At 45.0% G+C, this 15,860-nt stretch overlaps 2 protein-coding genes across 4 annotated transcripts; both read left to right on the top strand.

Moving 5' to 3' along the window:
* Positions 1 to 1,491: 1,491 nt before the first annotated feature.
* On the top strand, positions 1,492 to 2,765 carry LOC125764739 (COP9 signalosome complex subunit 5). Its single transcript, XM_049429304.1, has 2 exons — positions 1,492 to 2,164; positions 2,231 to 2,765. The coding sequence occupies exons 1-2, from the start codon at positions 1,606 to 1,608 to the stop codon at positions 2,692 to 2,694; spliced, it is 1,023 nt and encodes a 340-aa protein (XP_049285261.1). The 5' UTR covers positions 1,492 to 1,605; the 3' UTR covers positions 2,695 to 2,765.
* A 351-nt stretch (positions 2,766 to 3,116) lies between these two features.
* LOC125764663 (uncharacterized) lies at positions 3,117 to 15,722 on the top strand. 3 transcript variants are annotated; one of them, XM_049429105.1, is made up of 10 exons: positions 3,117 to 3,666; positions 6,552 to 6,605; positions 7,368 to 10,646; positions 11,088 to 11,714; positions 11,850 to 12,037; positions 12,107 to 12,778; positions 12,857 to 13,168; positions 13,830 to 14,159; positions 14,236 to 15,033; positions 15,112 to 15,722. In XM_049429105.1, the coding sequence occupies exons 1-10, from the start codon at positions 3,514 to 3,516 to the stop codon at positions 15,557 to 15,559; spliced, it is 6,861 nt and encodes a 2,286-aa protein (XP_049285062.1). In that variant the 5' UTR covers positions 3,117 to 3,513; the 3' UTR covers positions 15,560 to 15,722. The 3 variants fall into 3 exon arrangements, with proteins under 3 accessions (XP_049285062.1, XP_049285060.1, XP_049285061.1); XM_049429103.1 differs by having other exon boundaries at positions 7,368 to 11,714; XM_049429104.1 differs by lacking the exon at positions 6,552 to 6,605 and having other exon boundaries at positions 7,368 to 11,714.
* Positions 15,723 to 15,860: the final 138 nt, after the last annotated feature.

The raw sequence follows: 15,860 nt of genomic DNA, 5'->3' as shown, positions 1-15,860 counted from the left end.
GAAACTGTTTGCTTCGTGCGCGATAAAAGAGTATCCTGATGAATCGGTTTACCCCTTGTTCGTTTTCCACAACGTGGGTAGTTGTGTGGGAAGGTTAAGCTTTATAATGTTTTCGTTATTGTTTGGTCAAAGAGTTTTTTTTTCGTTTTTTGTTTTTAAATGCTACAACAAAAAAACACACAAAGCTTTCACTCATAACGTGAACACACAGCATGGTGTACAAAAAAGCACGATCAGACATTTTAGTTTCGTATCGCGGACACATTATCTTCAATGTTTGCCGAGAACAATGAGCATCAATTGGATACCTACGTCAATCTGTTGGGCAGTGTCAGTTTACACTTTCCCCCATTGTTCTAAGCCATCACGATAAGAGTGCTGATACAAATGTACAAACAAGTGTGTCTGATGCAGATTTAAACTTATTAATAAATGGTGGAAGATAGTGTTACGGGGTTGGATTGCACTAAGTAAAAAATCACTACAAAGTCGATTTTTTCGTGATACCACGTCTCGTACAGCTATTTATGCAAAGCATCTCTTCCGACCAAACGCTGCACATCTTGAAATTCATTCATCCCTTTCGGGAACGATGTACAAGGCAAAGGGAAAAATGCAATTTGTCATAAATCATCGCCAAGCTTATCGTCGGGTACATCAAAATCACGCAAAACAGAAACTCCATCAGCTCCATAGCTTAATTCACGATAATTAACCAAATTTATCCAAACATTTGGCGCATTATGCGTGTTTTTCCTCATGAATGGCTGCGACCCCCAAACCGGATGATGGAGACGCCAAACACTTTTCTCACATCCCATCCATCAATGTCACACTGCGCGGTTGTGAGCGGTGCATTTGGTAGAAATTGCACTATTTCTTTTGATTTCGTCGATGCTTTTTTGTGTGCCGTGAAAGCCACAAATATATTCCCATTTCTATTCGTTTTTCGTTTCACTTCTGCGGGCGTTAGTGATGATCGTAGACTGCAGCAACAAATGTAAATTGATGTTTTTTGCTTTGCTTTTGAAACGATCCTGTTTCGTATTTCTATTTGAAGGTGAATAAAGGATAGGGTGCGCAAAACTTTCATTACAACACAAAGACCTGACGAGACACTTTTTTTGAAAACTATTCAGTATTAGCGTGTTATTGTGACAAGATACTTATGTTAATATAGTTCTGTTTATGACATACATGGCATTAAAATTACATTACATTTCCCTTTAAGCTTCTTGTACATTAGTTACTGCATTTTCATGTTTCTTTTTGAAAAAAAAATAACCATTTACATTACGGTTGAGCTATAAATCATCCATTGGGAAGCATTTTCAGAAAATACTCCTTAATTTCACGCACCACGTGAAAATTGCGTATGTATGACCGTTATTTGTACGCGCAAGTAAATTTCAAAATGAAGCGTTTGTTTGTTAAGCGTTTGTTCCACCAGCTGTCAAAACTGTCAATCGCTGTACTTGCGTGTAAACATCACTTTAGTTTGGCGAAGGCAACAAAAAAAACATTGCTAGCAAAAACAACGAAACGTTCAGTGCGGATTTTTATAATTGTGCGGCATAAAAGTTCCCTTCATCCACTTCAGCTATCATGGAGATGGCCAGAAAAACCTGGGAGATGGAAAACAATATCGTTATTCTTCCGCCTAGTGACGAGATATTTCGCTACGATGCTGAACAGCAGCAGCGCATTCTGACCGCTCGGCCATGGGAGAAGGATCCGAATTACTTTAAGGATATCAAAATTTCGGCACTGGCCCTTATCAAAATGGTAACACATTCGCGTTCTGGCGGGGCGCTCGAGGTGATGGGGTTGCTGCTGGGAAAGGTGATCGAAGACACGATGGTTGTGATGGATGCTTTCGCCTTGCCGGTCGAAGGTACCGAAACTCGGGTCAATGCTCAATCACAGGCGTACGAGTACATGGCGGCATACATCGAGTCGGCTAAAGAGGTGGGACGCATGGAGAATGCTATCGGTTGGTACCATAGCCACCCCGGGTACGGTTGCTGGCTGTCCGGCATCGATGTGAACACGCAGATGCTCAACCAAAACTATCAGGAACCATTTGTGGCGATTGTGATCGATCCCGTCAGAACGGTATCCGCTGGTAAGGTGTGTCTCGGCGCTTTCCGAACATATCCGAAAGGTAAGAGCGCAGTGTGAGACGAACCAAAATGATGGTAAATAACGCTAGCATTTTCATGCCTTATAGGATACAAACCACCAAATGAAGAGCCGTCCGAGTATCAAACCATCCCGTTGAGCAAAATTGAAGACTTCGGTGTTCATTGTAAGCAATACTATCAGTTGGATGTAACGTACTTCAAATCAGCCCTCGATCGTAAGCTACTGGACTCGTTATGGAACAAGTATTGGATGAACACACTTGGCAGTTCCGGTTTACTGAGCAACCCGGACTACACTACAAGGCAGATATTGGATCTGTCGGAAAAACTAGAACTTAGCGAAGCAAGTCTGGGCAGAGGCCAGTTCATGGCAAGTGGCTCGCTCGATCCTAACGAGAAGCGCACAGAGGACAAACTCTCAAAGGCGAGCCGCGACTGCAGCCGTGCTTCGATTGAGCTAATTCACGGCCTGATGGCCCAGATTGCTAAGCACAAACTGTTTAACACGATTAACACCGGTGGTGCAAAGGGCACGGAAAAAGCATCATAAGAAAGTGCGCTCTAGACTGTGAGAAAGTGTACTAATGTTCTTAATAAACTCATTATACCATGCAAATTGTATACCTACAGTGCGAACATTCAAATGGTAGCCCCAGCAGAGTGAGAAATTTGAATGTCAGATGGGAACAAATTTGGGATCTTCTCTCCATCCGGCAAAAAGATCAGCTTTCAGCAATGATAATCTCTTTCATACCTTCACTTTCCGGATGTTAATTCAGAGCCAATCTTGGTATACATTTTTCCGATGAAACAAAGTTACTGAAACTGTTCTTTATTTTATCTAAAATCACGTTCCTGCTTACTGTGACGTCATGTGTGGAGCGTGCAGCATCCGTCACATGCGCCACTACGCAACTGACAGCAATCCACGACAACAACAACAACTACAACAACGCCAAACGTCAAGCAGCGGGCTATTTATTTAAAACATTTCGCGACAACAACAACATTATCGTTCGGACAGATTGCCAGCAAGGTTGTGCAGTCTTCCTTGTGCACGCGAGTGCTTTTCCTTTCCAGCTAAACAGCGTCCACCGATTAGTTTGTTTATTGTTTCGTTTGATTAATATTGGTGTGTGCTGGTGCGTGACTGTGTCTGTGGTGGCGCAGTAGCCAATTGAATTCTACTGACCGCGGGGGCACACAAAATTGTGCAGTGCCGTGCAAAACAAAACAACAAAAAAAACGGACCACTAACGGGGTAGCGATAAAGCAAAAGACGTACGAATGCAATAAATACATATTAATCAGCGCAGCAGTGATCCAGAAAACATTTCGAGAATAAACCCTCGTAAAGGGTTGGAGTAAAATGCGTACCATTCCGCAGCTTCTACTGCTGCTATCGACGGCACTGGTACTGCTGACGGTGGTCCGTTCCGAGGAGCAACCAAACCCCGTCACCGAGGCAGATGTGACATCGAACAGCAATGGCCCGACGGATGAGATCGACGAGGAAGTACAGGTAGGTGGTAGTTGGGGGGGACAAACTTTTTCACAACTCAATCTACGCCTTTTCTGCCAATTTCGCAGCAAATGACGCCACTAAGTTTGTGCTGATCGGAAAGTGCATGGATAATGGGCAGCTCTTTGTGCTGGATGGGAGGAGGGGAGGATTGGGGGTACATGTAGTGACCTCATCATCCCTCATCGTTTCGTCCGTTGCTTTCTCTTTGTTCGCGAGAGATGCCTTCCAAGAAGACCAAATGATCGCATTTCGGCGTGGAACCGATCACTTAATTTCTTCGTTTTTTTTTTTGCGCAGCACAATCAAACGCCCCTGTTGCTCACAGAGGCCATCCGCTGATCGTGATGGTGGTTGATCGCTAGAGAACCACCGAATGATGCCGATAGACAGCATGTTTCGTTATGTAAACACACTAGCCGCGCGCTGTGTGCTGATCAATTCATGATCGCGGCTTTCCTGCCGTCGCCGGCTAGCGGAAGGTACAGCATCATTTCCCGTTCGGTCAGATTACGACGCGAATGGGTGTATTTGAGTGGTTGTATAGGAGATGTAAAGCAAAAAAAAACGCACATGAGCTATACGCGGACGTCTATCTCTGTTTTGCAAACGTTATGGACATTTGCCCGATCACACGTTACCGAGCATAATATGTACAGGTTCGTAAACTCAGCATTAACAGCTACACATTTAGAGGACAAAATACGATAGGGAAAATGGCAAATAGTTAAGGATAAGAAACGTTTTTAATGTAATTCTATACGCCATTAAGTCGTAAAACGTGTCGAACCGGTGATAATGATGAACACATCCTGCTTTGTCAGCTCATAGCAGCTTAATTTTTTTGTGTTTTGATTGTGGCAAACTTGTTTGATTTTTTGTACGAAATGTGTGATCATTGTTTTTTGCTGTCTATGAAACGAATGTGAAGCATCACAATTTACATGATCATTATTGTTTACTAACACTACGAAGGTGAACAATTTGTTCACAGTCTACACAGCAAGCAAACACTTAAACGGTCAATCCCCTTGAAATTTCGCGCATCCCTGATCATGGTTGATCATATTTCGATGATCACGCGCCTAAGAGCTGGAAGCCCTTCAGCTGATTCTTGCCATTGCGGGTTATTTATATGGCTTAGGTTGTATCTCTTAACCGGTTTTTAAAACTGCCGTAACTGCGTTCAAGGACACTACCTGTCCCAAGGTGTATGAAGGAGACACATAGAATGGTGTTAAGAAAAAAAACGTAGAATCACTTCAGCACAAGCACCACTGGATGGATAATTTATGATAATTTCGCTGTTGGATTGAAGAGTCTTGGACTCTTCCGATGTTGTTTTTTTTCGACACTGGAATGCTTCATATCTAACCAGTTTTGTACCCAACGGTTTGTTTTTGCAATCTCCAAAACAGACATGTTTACGGGGTTTTCCCCGAAATTTTATTATTTAACACAATCCTATGTCTCTTATGCAAAGTTTTTAGTAGCCTTCGGTTAAATTGTGGCTTAAGGTTATACAGGATCTTTCACACCATACACCTTTTTTCGGATCACCATCTTCGTTGAGGATAGGAAATGTTCAAGAACGGGGTTTACATGCTTAAGTATTTCGCCACCTCATGTGATTATAACAACTACAATAAACCCTGCTGACAGCTATGTAGAATAAAATCAACCATTACAGTAGCTCTCTAACATGATCCTCGTAGAAATTTCATGCCAATGGGAGTCTTATCTAGAAGATACTGTTCCCTTCATCATACGCCATCGTTAGTGATTCTATTCTTCAAGATTCTTTTAACTAGAGGTGTTGTTAGCGCCATTGTCATATAACTAATTGAACCCTTTTTCTACCTTACTATTCACAAATTACTATTTTCTTCCCATTTTATTCTCACTGCTTCAAATGGTCGTACGCGTTTGGACAAAGAAAATGTGTCAAAGCTGCGTCAGCTGATGGTTCAGTTTTGTTCGCTTTTCGGGCATTCTTTGTTCGTGTTCGCTACCTATTATTGACCGATCTTGTGCATATTGACGTGTTGCAAAAATTAACGCCAGCCGTCCGGATCCTTGTACAATGGCAAGGAAATCGACACACTCGCCTACCGGCAAAGTAAACGAAAACAACAAAAACACGTTTGATGACATTCTCGCGCTTCTTATCGATGGAACCATGTTTGAGGACTGGTACATCAGCTCCACATGCTGATGCTGTGTGAATCCGTACCGCGACATGGCCGAAAGAGGGAGGACGGTGTATAGAAATAGCAAATGAATGTGTTGTTTTTTTCCTGCTTGCCTATTTGTGATAATAATGTTTGAAAACTTCGCCTCTTTACCACGACATGAAGTAAACACACACACTCAGAAACATTCCATCGAAGAGCAAGATTGTAAATTGCTCCATCGAATTGTCGTCTACAACGTATGGGAAGTGGCCTAGTTCGTCTTTGCGGCCGGTGTCGTTATTATGGCATCCGTTACGAGTCGATCAACGTTGTCTTATTTAAGCACGCAGAGTACATGCGAGTTCTTGAAAACAATTATTATTTCACATGAAACTTGAAATTCCGATCGATACTTCCACAGGAAATGCTAGTTTCAATATGGCATGTAAAAACTCTTGGTAACATGTGTCTTAACAAGATGATAAGAGTTGAATAGTGCTTGCACGCACTACAATATTGTAGCAAAGTTTTGGAGTTTTTCAAAATTCTCAAAATATTCCCGTAAGTCGTTCTCTACTGCCACATCGGCAACCAGAATCCAGAATGTTTCTACACCTCCCTTGTGATGTTAATCACCCACACAGCAACAGCAAATCCAATATATTCCGAATTAAATAATCGTTATCGCACTGTGTTCCCCGTTTTTCGTAGAACCGTTTGACTACCGGACTACGCTTGGAGCATGAGCTAGTGAAAGAACAGGCAGTAAGTTTACAATCGATTACAATACTTCAGTGCATGCAGTTTGCACTAATGGGGAAATCGACCGCATTGAGTTCCATTCTGGTCGTAAACTGGTTTGAAAGCCAGAACCATATTGTGCATGACCAATCCTGCACCTTTGAAGCCTATGCATGGGAGAACCAAACGTCACGAAACAAGCAGACAGATTCAAATTCCGTCGCTATTTTGATTCAAAAAAAAAGTGGATCATTTCGCTACCAAACTGGGTTAATTAGTGTACTCATTCTAATGGTAACCTTAACTTTATCTAGCATAAGTGGTGTAGTCAGTTGGCGATCTATAACTCTGCAGCATACTTCGTAGATTTGCTCTCCTCTTCCACATATCATATCATCGACATGTTACGCTTACTTATCCCCTGTGTGGGGATCGTATTATTTCGGATCATCATCCTGCTCATAACCAATAACGCATAAACCCTACGAGAACAATGCTAACATCAAGTAAAGGCTTTCCCGCACGCAACGTATAACTCCAATGTTTCTCCTACTCCGGTTGGACTACTTCAGCACACGGTGCATTCGCAATCATTATCATCATCTGGGTAAAAAAACACTCGCATCAAGGTATGGTGTATCTGTCTGTCTTCCTATGTCTAGTTGCTATGGACTTTCCCGATCACGAGTAAGGGACCCTTCTCTAACACAGCGTCCTCGTGATCAACGCTCCGGCAAAGTTGGATATGATATGTGATCGAACGGAATAAATATTTCTCCTCGCCAGGATGCTCCTTCGACGGTCAACGGAAGCAGTGAAGGAGGCATCGTTGCCATACACGTCGATGCAGTCGGCGGTAAGGAGCAGCTACGTCCAACGCAGCGCGGACTTTCCTACATTGCGACATCATTCTTACCACGCGAGTACAGATTCGTAGAAATTCTTTCGGCCACGCGCGAAGTGGTGGCCGGTGTACGGTACGAGCTGACTGTAAGCGCTGAAGATGAGCCAAATGGTGAGAAGCATATCTGTCACTTGGTGATCCTCGAGAAGCCCTGGATCACGACGGAGTATGGTGAGAAATATCGTACACTGGAATACACCAACTGTAGTTCGCCATCTACGCAAACAGCGGCTGAAGAGACAGCCACTAGGCTCAATCCCGTGTTTGATGCGAATCTGCGTCAAAATGAAGAACTTACCCCAGAAAGGATTGGAGAGCTCGAGCAACAGATCATTGTGGAAAAGGTGGAAATGTTGGAAATAACATCGCCACCGACGACACCTCTAACCAGCGATGGACAGGATCCATCGCTAACAACCAGCAGCACCACTACCGAGAGCGAAGGATTAAGTGATGCTGCAAAAAGCGCTATTGATGAGCTTTTTAGCTTTGCTAGCGCTCCTCTACAAAATGCCAACCGAAACCCTGCCCAACAAGAAAACGTCGGTTTTGGTGCAGAAGTGATCGAAGAAACGATCGTACCGGTGAGGGTCTTTAAAAATCGTGCAGAAGCACAAGATACCGTGACGACACCAGCAACTGCAACTACCACGACAATAGCACCTTTGGATCAACAGGTACAATCGACATTCGACGAGGTTTTCAAAACACATCAGGAAATACAAAAGGCGCTTGATGAGGTGATTGTAAATGGAGGAGGCCGCGATGTACAGCTCAAGTACCGACCGGTGTTTGATTCGTTGCTGCAGAAGGTGAAAGCCAGCATCGATAGCTATTACCGCACTACAAACGGAGGTGATGCGAACGTTGATACGGCCGCATTTGTCGTGCGTGATAACACGAATGTTACCCCAAGCGGTGTTCGAGGTTTTGTACCGACACGAACAGCTGCGTCCACAAGAAATGATGATCAATCCTCACAAGAAAGTGACGAAGGACAGCAGCGAGAATCGTTACCGGCCGTGAATCTGAAACCTCCTAGGGTCGATGCCCCAACAGCGGTAGCATATGGTACTGACTCGGACGAAGATGAAGACGATCAGCAGATACTCACCAAGGACCAATTTGTCAAGGAATTAAAAGACGAGGAAAGTCTTCAGCGAGTGAAGAAGCATTCGATATGGAAGCGGAACGAAGAGGTGGATAATAAAACAAAAGATCCAATTGGCTTATCAGATGATACCGAAGATAACGACAAGGACGAAAAGCTCTCGAAGGAAGAACTTACTCGGCAACTAAACGCAGACGATGGTCTGCGGCGGGACAAGCGCGGCTTTTCCAGTGGTAGCTTTTCTGGTGGTGGATTTGGTGGTGGATCATACAGCGGTGGAGGCTACTACGGAGGTGGCCACTATGGAGGCGGCTACTATGGAGGAGGAGGAGGCTACTACAATCCTTATCGTAGAAGACAACATCGTCCGGTACAAAATTATTATGGTCACTATCGTGGAAAGCGCAGTGCTCCGGAGGTTGATACGCCTGTAGAGTTGAACGAACAAGATGGTGTGAAAATGGCTGAGCGGGACGCTAAATCAGGATCGTCGGCAGCTAATGCAGTGCCTGTACCGTCTGTAAGTTCTACAGTATCTATCAGCAATGTAGATAAAGATGAAACCACAACAGTAACTTCTGCGTCGAAGATACCCGAAGAAGTAAAGAACGTTGAACTGGATAATAAAACAAAAGATCCAATTGGCTTATCAGATGATACCGAAGATAACGACAAGGACGAAAAGCTCTCGAAGGAAGAACTTGCTCGGCAACTAAACGCAGACGATGGTCTGAGGCGGGACAAGCGCGGCTTTTCCAGTGGAAGCTTTTCTAGTGGTGGATTTGGTGGTGGATCATACAGCGGTGGAGGCTACTACGGAGGTGGCCACTATGGAGGCGGCTACTATGGAGGAGGAGGTGGCTACTACAATCCTTACCGCAGAAGACAACATCGTCCGGTACAAAATTATTATGGTCACTATCGTGGAAAGCGCAGTGCTCCGGAGGTTGATACGCCTGTAGAGTTGAACGAACAAGATGGTGTGAAAATGGCTGAGCGGGACGCTAAATCAGGATCGTCGGCAGCTAATGCAGTGCCTGTACCGTCTGTAAGTTCTACAGTATCTATCAGCAATGTAGATAGAGATGAAACCACAACAGTAACTTCTGCGTCGAAGAAAACCGAAGAAGTAAAGAACGTCGAGCTGGATAATAAAACAAAAGATCCAATTGGCTTATCAGATGATACCGAAGATAACGACAAGGACGAAAAGCTCTCGAAGGAAGAACTTACTCGGCAACTAAACGCAGACGATGGTCTGCGACGGGACAAGCGCGGCTTTTCCAGTGGAAGCTTTTCTGGTGGTGGATTTGGTGGAGGATCATACAGCGGTGGAGGCTACTACGGAGGTGGCCACTATGGAGGCGGCTACTATGGAGGAGGAGGTGGCTACTACAATCCTTACCGCAGAAGACAACATCGTCCGGTACAAAATTATTATGGTCACTATCGTGGAAAGCGCAGTGCGTATATTACTACGCCTGTAGAGTTGAACGAACAAGATGGTGTGAAAATGGCTGAGCGGGACGCCAAATCAGGATTGTCGGCAGCTAATGCAGTTCCTGTACCGTCTGTAAGTTCTACAGTATCTATCGGCAATGTAGATAAAGATGAAACCACAACATTATCTTCTGCGTCGAAGATACCCGAAGAAGTAAAGAACGTCGAACTGGATAATAAAACAAAAGATCCAATTGGCTTATCAGATGATACCGAAGATAACGACAAGGACGAAAAGCTCTCGAAGGAAGAACTTGCTCGGCAACTAAACGCAGACGAAGGACTGCCCCGTAACAAACGAGACTTTTCGGGTGGATTTGGTGGTGGAAGTTTCGGAGGTTTTTCTGGCGGGAGTTTCGGCGGAGGTTCTTTCAGCGGCGGCGATGGATATTATGGTGGAGGATATTATGGCGGAGGATACTACGGAGGGGGCTACTACGGCGGGGGAGGATATTATCCTTACCGCAGAAGATATTACCGTCCGTCACCGTACTACTATGGTCATTACCGAGGAAAGCGCAGTGCACCGTCGGATGATGTACCAGTGGAGGTGAGCGAACAGGATAATATCAAAATGGCGGAACAGAATACTAAACCAGAACCCCTAGCACCGAAGATCGAGCTGGTAACGACGGCTCTCGGTGATTCGAACGAAGCGGATGAAGTACTGACCAAGGAACAACTTGCCCAGAAATTGAATGCCGATGATGGACTTCGTCGGGATAAGCGAGGATATTCTTCGTCAATTTTTTCATCGAGCGAAAGCCACGGTTATGGCCATAAAGTGAAATACTATGGAAAATATAAACCACGCCCTTCATACATCAAAGTTCCGCTATCACCTTACCATGCACTCAATCGCGGGAAGCGTACTGTGAGCACGGCCGATAGTAATTCCATCAATCTAGATGATCCTGCAGAAGAAGCACCGTACTACTATGGTCATCACCGAGGAAAGCGCAGTGCACCGTCGGATGATGTACCGGTGGAGGTGAGCGAACAGCAGGATAATATCAAAATGGCGGAACAGAATGCTAAACCAGAACTCTTAGCACCGAAGATCGAGCGGGTAACGATGGCTTTCGGTGATTCGAACGAAGCGGATGAAGTATTGACCAAGGAACAACTTGCCCAGAAATTGAATGCCGATGATGGACTTCGTCGGGATAAGCGAGGATATTCTTCGTCAATTTTTTCATCAAGCGAAAGTCACGGTTATGGCCATAAGGTGAAATATTATGGAAAATATAAACCACGCCCTTCATACATCAAAATTCCGCTATCACCTTACCATGCACTCAATCGCGGAAAGCGTACTGTGAGCACGGCCGATAGTAATTCCATCAATCTAGATGATCCTGCAGAAGAAGCACGAATGAAAGTGATCGCGACTGAGGCGATCCAACGTTTGGATCAGATGGATTCGGATCCATACCAGCGCATGTTGTTAGAAGTGCTCGACGCTCGGAAAGTGTCACAAAGATCCGACAAAAGCCGGACAACGTACGTTCTACGTGTACTAACGGCTAATTCGCGCTGTGCGGAAGAGGAGAGCAAAGTTACGGAGTCATGCAAGAAGCGACTGATTGAGGACACCACGAAACAGTGTACCCTTGAGGTAATTGAGTTCCGTGGGCACGGTGGATAAGAGAACAATGTGTTGGATCAAACAGAGCACCTTGGCTGTATCTGTGTTGTCAACCTGTATAACATAAGTAATACGCATTTCATTTGTTTTCCAATTCTTTCCCAGGTACATGTATTGAAAGCGAATGCGGAAGATTCCCAACAGGTACAATTAACTAAATCTAAATGTCAAAAACAGTCTAACAATTTAGGTGACAGGCTCGTCGGAGGCGCAACACCGGTGGACCTATCCGATTCGGCACACAAGGAGCGCATACGCCTGGGATTGGTTGGCTATGAGAGTGGAAAGCATAGGTTTGTGTCGTTGTGCTACGAACAGGTCGCAAGCAGATGTGTAACATATCAAACAACTATCCATTTTAGCAACTTCGAGATACTGTTCGGAACAGTTCAGGTCGTAGCGGGCACCATACATCGCTACAAGATCGCTCTGAAGGATGACGACCAGCAGGTGTACAGCACGTGTGATGTGAAGGTGTTCACTCCGCTTCCGTCCGACGCGAAGCCCGAGTACGATTTCGACTGTCAAGATAACAAAGAGGACGAAGCTGGTAATCGCCGACGCCGTGATGTGGCTGCGCCGAAAAAACTGAACAAGGTGCCCAAAACTGGCAGTGCACAGGAGCTAACACCGGAGGAGTATGCGAAGGACGAGCATCAAGCACGGGTTCGCACCGGCCTGCAGCAACAATCGGCCCTGGTCGATGGCAGTGGCAATGAGCGTAAGGTGAAGATTGTTGGGGCAAGCATGCAGCTAGTTGCCGGACGATCGTACACCTACCGATTAACCTTCCCGGACGATGAATCGAAACGCGTCTGCAAACTGACCGTGTGGGAGAAGCCCTGGCTAAAGGAAAAGGCACCACAGGAAGCATTCAAGGCATCGTTCGAATGTCCGGACAGTGTGACGCGAACGAAGCGCGATTCCTACTGTCAGGGTTGTGCCTCACCACTGTCTGCGGACGAGTACGGTAACACCGAGCACCAGGAGCGCATCGATAAGATTCTTACATTTCACGGTCTTACCCGCGGAAGGTAAGTGGCACAGATGTAAAGCTAAATTCCCAAAGCAACATCCGCTCATGAACCTTTTTTTTTCATCATCTTTTCCAGCTCGCTGAAGGTCATTAATGCAACTAGCCAGATTGTTGCCGGTAAGAAGTACGTTTACTACATCCAGCATAACAACGCTGTCTGCAAGTTAACATCCTGGGAGCGTGTCTGGTTGACCAAATCACACCCAGAGGATGCTTACAAATACACGTACGAATGTGAAAAGGAAGTTGCCGCTTCGAAGGCACGCACACGTCGCTCCGTAGTACCCGGTGGTTCTCGTTCCCTGTCACAGGACGAGCTGACGGCTACCGAGCACATTGAGCGGGTCGATAAGATTTTGGTTTCAAACGGTGGATCGAAAGAATCGTCGTAAGTACCAAAACATGAACTGTGCGATGGAATGCATTCGCATGCGCTGTTTGATGTCATTTGATTGGCCGCTAACGATTGCTACAAAAAACTGAATCCGAATGGGTATTGTACGTACGACTAATCATTATTGTGGACATAAAATATTGCAGTTCGAATACTAACCTCGTGTTTAGCTTACATGCCTCTCAAGATTCCAATACATGTATGTGCAATACTAGCCACTAGCTATTGCTCCCTATCAGTATACTAGCTGTCTCTCTTGATGTTGTTCTACTAGTCTCTACGAAAGACAAATTCCATATTACTGAAAAGTAAGTTTATGTTTGTGAAAGTATTGCATGATCGTTCGTCTTTACCATTCTCGACAGATGTGAAAAGATAACAGCAAAATTATCATAAATATATAATACTAGTTCTACAGCATGATCATGTTGATTGTTTTGTATCAGTCACCGTACGGCGTAGAAAGCAACCGAAAGAATCCGTCACTAACCTAATGGTAAGAGCAGCGTTTATACGAAATAATATACGAATATACGAAATCTGCAAAAGTTGAATGGGTTTACAGTTGGTTGTGCTATTTGTTAGGGAAACTCAAAACCACATAGGATGCAATATTAACACAAACCAAACATTTGATCCATTTTGCCTCCGTTAGTAATGCCCGGATTGTTAGCGGAACCGTACAAATAGTGTCGGGTAAGCTGTACAAGTACGCTGTCGAATTTAGCACGGATGGAAGTAGCCAGATGTGCAAACTTTCATCCTGGGAACGGCCGTGGCTTGAGGAGAAAGATCCGACGGAAGCGTACAAGTATACCGTTTCCTGTCCGGGTGCGAAGGAAGCAGGAAGCCGTCAACGTCGGCACGCGAAGAAAGCTGGTGGCTCCAACGAACTAACCGCAGAAGAGCTGAAGGATACGTCACACATCGAGCGCATTAGAGCCGGCATGGTTTCGTATAATTCGGAACGATCCAAAGCATACAAGTAGGTTTCAAAGCATACAAGTTGTACGAAAATTACCATACCTGCATTTAATATTATTCATTTGTTTGCTTCGCAGTGAATTTGAAATATTGGCTGGATCGACGCAACAGGTCGCTGGTTCGCTGTACAAGTACACCTTCCGTGTAACGAGCGAGCCCGACACTGTGTGCAAAATTTCCATCTGGGAACGTGTATGGCTGGAATCGCAAGATCAGCGTAAGTACAATGTGAAATGTACCGGTGATGACGACACGGAACAGCAACCGGATATCAAAAGCTATCCGCAGCAAGAAACCTCCCCAGCTACGACGGTAACACCACCGGTAAAGCGTCGATCGGTGCGATCGCTCAAGATCGATGATGATGAGCATGTGCGACGACAGTTTAACAAATTCAAGCATCATCATCGCCGACAGTACGCTAGCTCTATGGAGCACGAGATGCGCTTCAACATATTCCGCAACAATCTGTTCAAGATCGAGCAGCTGAACAAGTTTGAACGTGGCACAGCCAAGTATGGTGTGACAAAGTTTGCCGACATGACGCAGGCCGAGTATCGGGCACACACGGGCTTGGTAGTGCCGAAACAACACCAAGATAACAATCATATCCGCAATCCGGTTGCCACGCAGAAAGATGTGGCCAATGTGGGCGACATGCCGAGATCGTTCGATTGGCGCGATCAAGGTGCGGTGACGAAGGTTAAAGATCAGGGCAGCTGCGGTTCGTGCTGGGCCTTTAGTGCAATCGGCAACATCGAAGGGCTGCATCAGATCAAGACGAATAAATTGGAATCGTACTCGGAACAGGAGCTGATCGATTGCGACAAGGTGGACAATGGATGCGGTGGTGGTTACATGGATGATGCTTTCAAGTATGAATCTCTGACCAGCGGCGTGGCTATTGATAAAATAGTATTTTCATCGGCATTATGATTTTTTTCCCATTGTAGGGCGGTCGAGCAATTGGGCGGTTTAGAGCTAGAGGAAGACTATCCCTACAAGGCGAAGGCTCAGAAGTCGTGTCAGTTCAACAAAACGCTCAGCCACGTGCAGGTGAAGGGTGCAGTTGACATGCCGAAGAACGAAACCTTCATTGCGCAGTACCTGATCAAAAATGGACCGATTGCAATCGGACTGAATGCGAACGCGATGCAGTTTTACCGCGGTGGCATATCGCACCCTTGGCATCCGCTGTGCAGCCATAAATCGATCGACCATGGTGTACTGATCGTGGGATACGGCATCAAGGAATATCCAATGTTCAACAAGACGCTTCCGTACTGGATCATAAAGAACTCCTGGGGGCCGAAATGGGGCGAACAAGGCTACTATCGTATCTATCGCGGTGACAATTCTTGCGGCGTTAGTGAAATGGCATCGTCCGCCGTACTAGCATAAGTTCATTTGTATGTGTGCGTTTTGCTTTTTGTTTTGCTCATAACCTACTATTCAACTCTTTTTACACTTTTTATACCATTTATACTCTGCATATATGTACCACATTTTTACCTATACTCTAGTTTTCAGACGAACAAATATAGAAAAGTATGATAAAATGTAATTTTTGAACTTGTTCTTATTCGAACACTTTTCGCGAATGAAAGTGACGAGTGTTCAAAAACATTTAAATACAAAAAACAATCCGTAGCGAAATATCTGCACAATAAGCAAACCGTTTACGATCATATTACATGCGATG

This window comes from Anopheles funestus, chromosome 2RL, assembly GCF_943734845.2.
Source record: "Anopheles funestus chromosome 2RL, idAnoFuneDA-416_04, whole genome shotgun sequence".
Lineage (NCBI taxonomy): Eukaryota > Metazoa > Arthropoda > Insecta > Diptera > Culicidae > Anopheles > Anopheles funestus.
Note: the sequence above shows the minus strand (reverse complement) of the source record. Positions and strands in the feature narration are given on the sequence as shown.

Coding starts and splice junctions, on each gene's coding strand:
- LOC125764663 (XM_049429103.1), top strand. CDS start 3,514: ATGCGTACCATTCCGCAGCTTCTACTGCTGCTATCGACGGCACTGGTA. Junction 12,779..12,856: donor CACGGTCTTACCCGCGGAAG/GTAAGTGGCACA, acceptor CATCTTTTCCAG/CTCGCTGAAGGTCATTAATG. Junction 14,160..14,235: donor GAACGATCCAAAGCATACAA/GTAGGTTTCAAA, acceptor TTTGCTTCGCAG/TGAATTTGAAATATTGGCTG.
- LOC125764739 (XM_049429304.1), top strand. CDS start 1,606: ATGGAGATGGCCAGAAAAACCTGGGAGATGGAAAACAATATCGTTATT. Junction 2,165..2,230: donor TTTCCGAACATATCCGAAAG/GTAAGAGCGCAG, acceptor CATGCCTTATAG/GATACAAACCACCAAATGAA.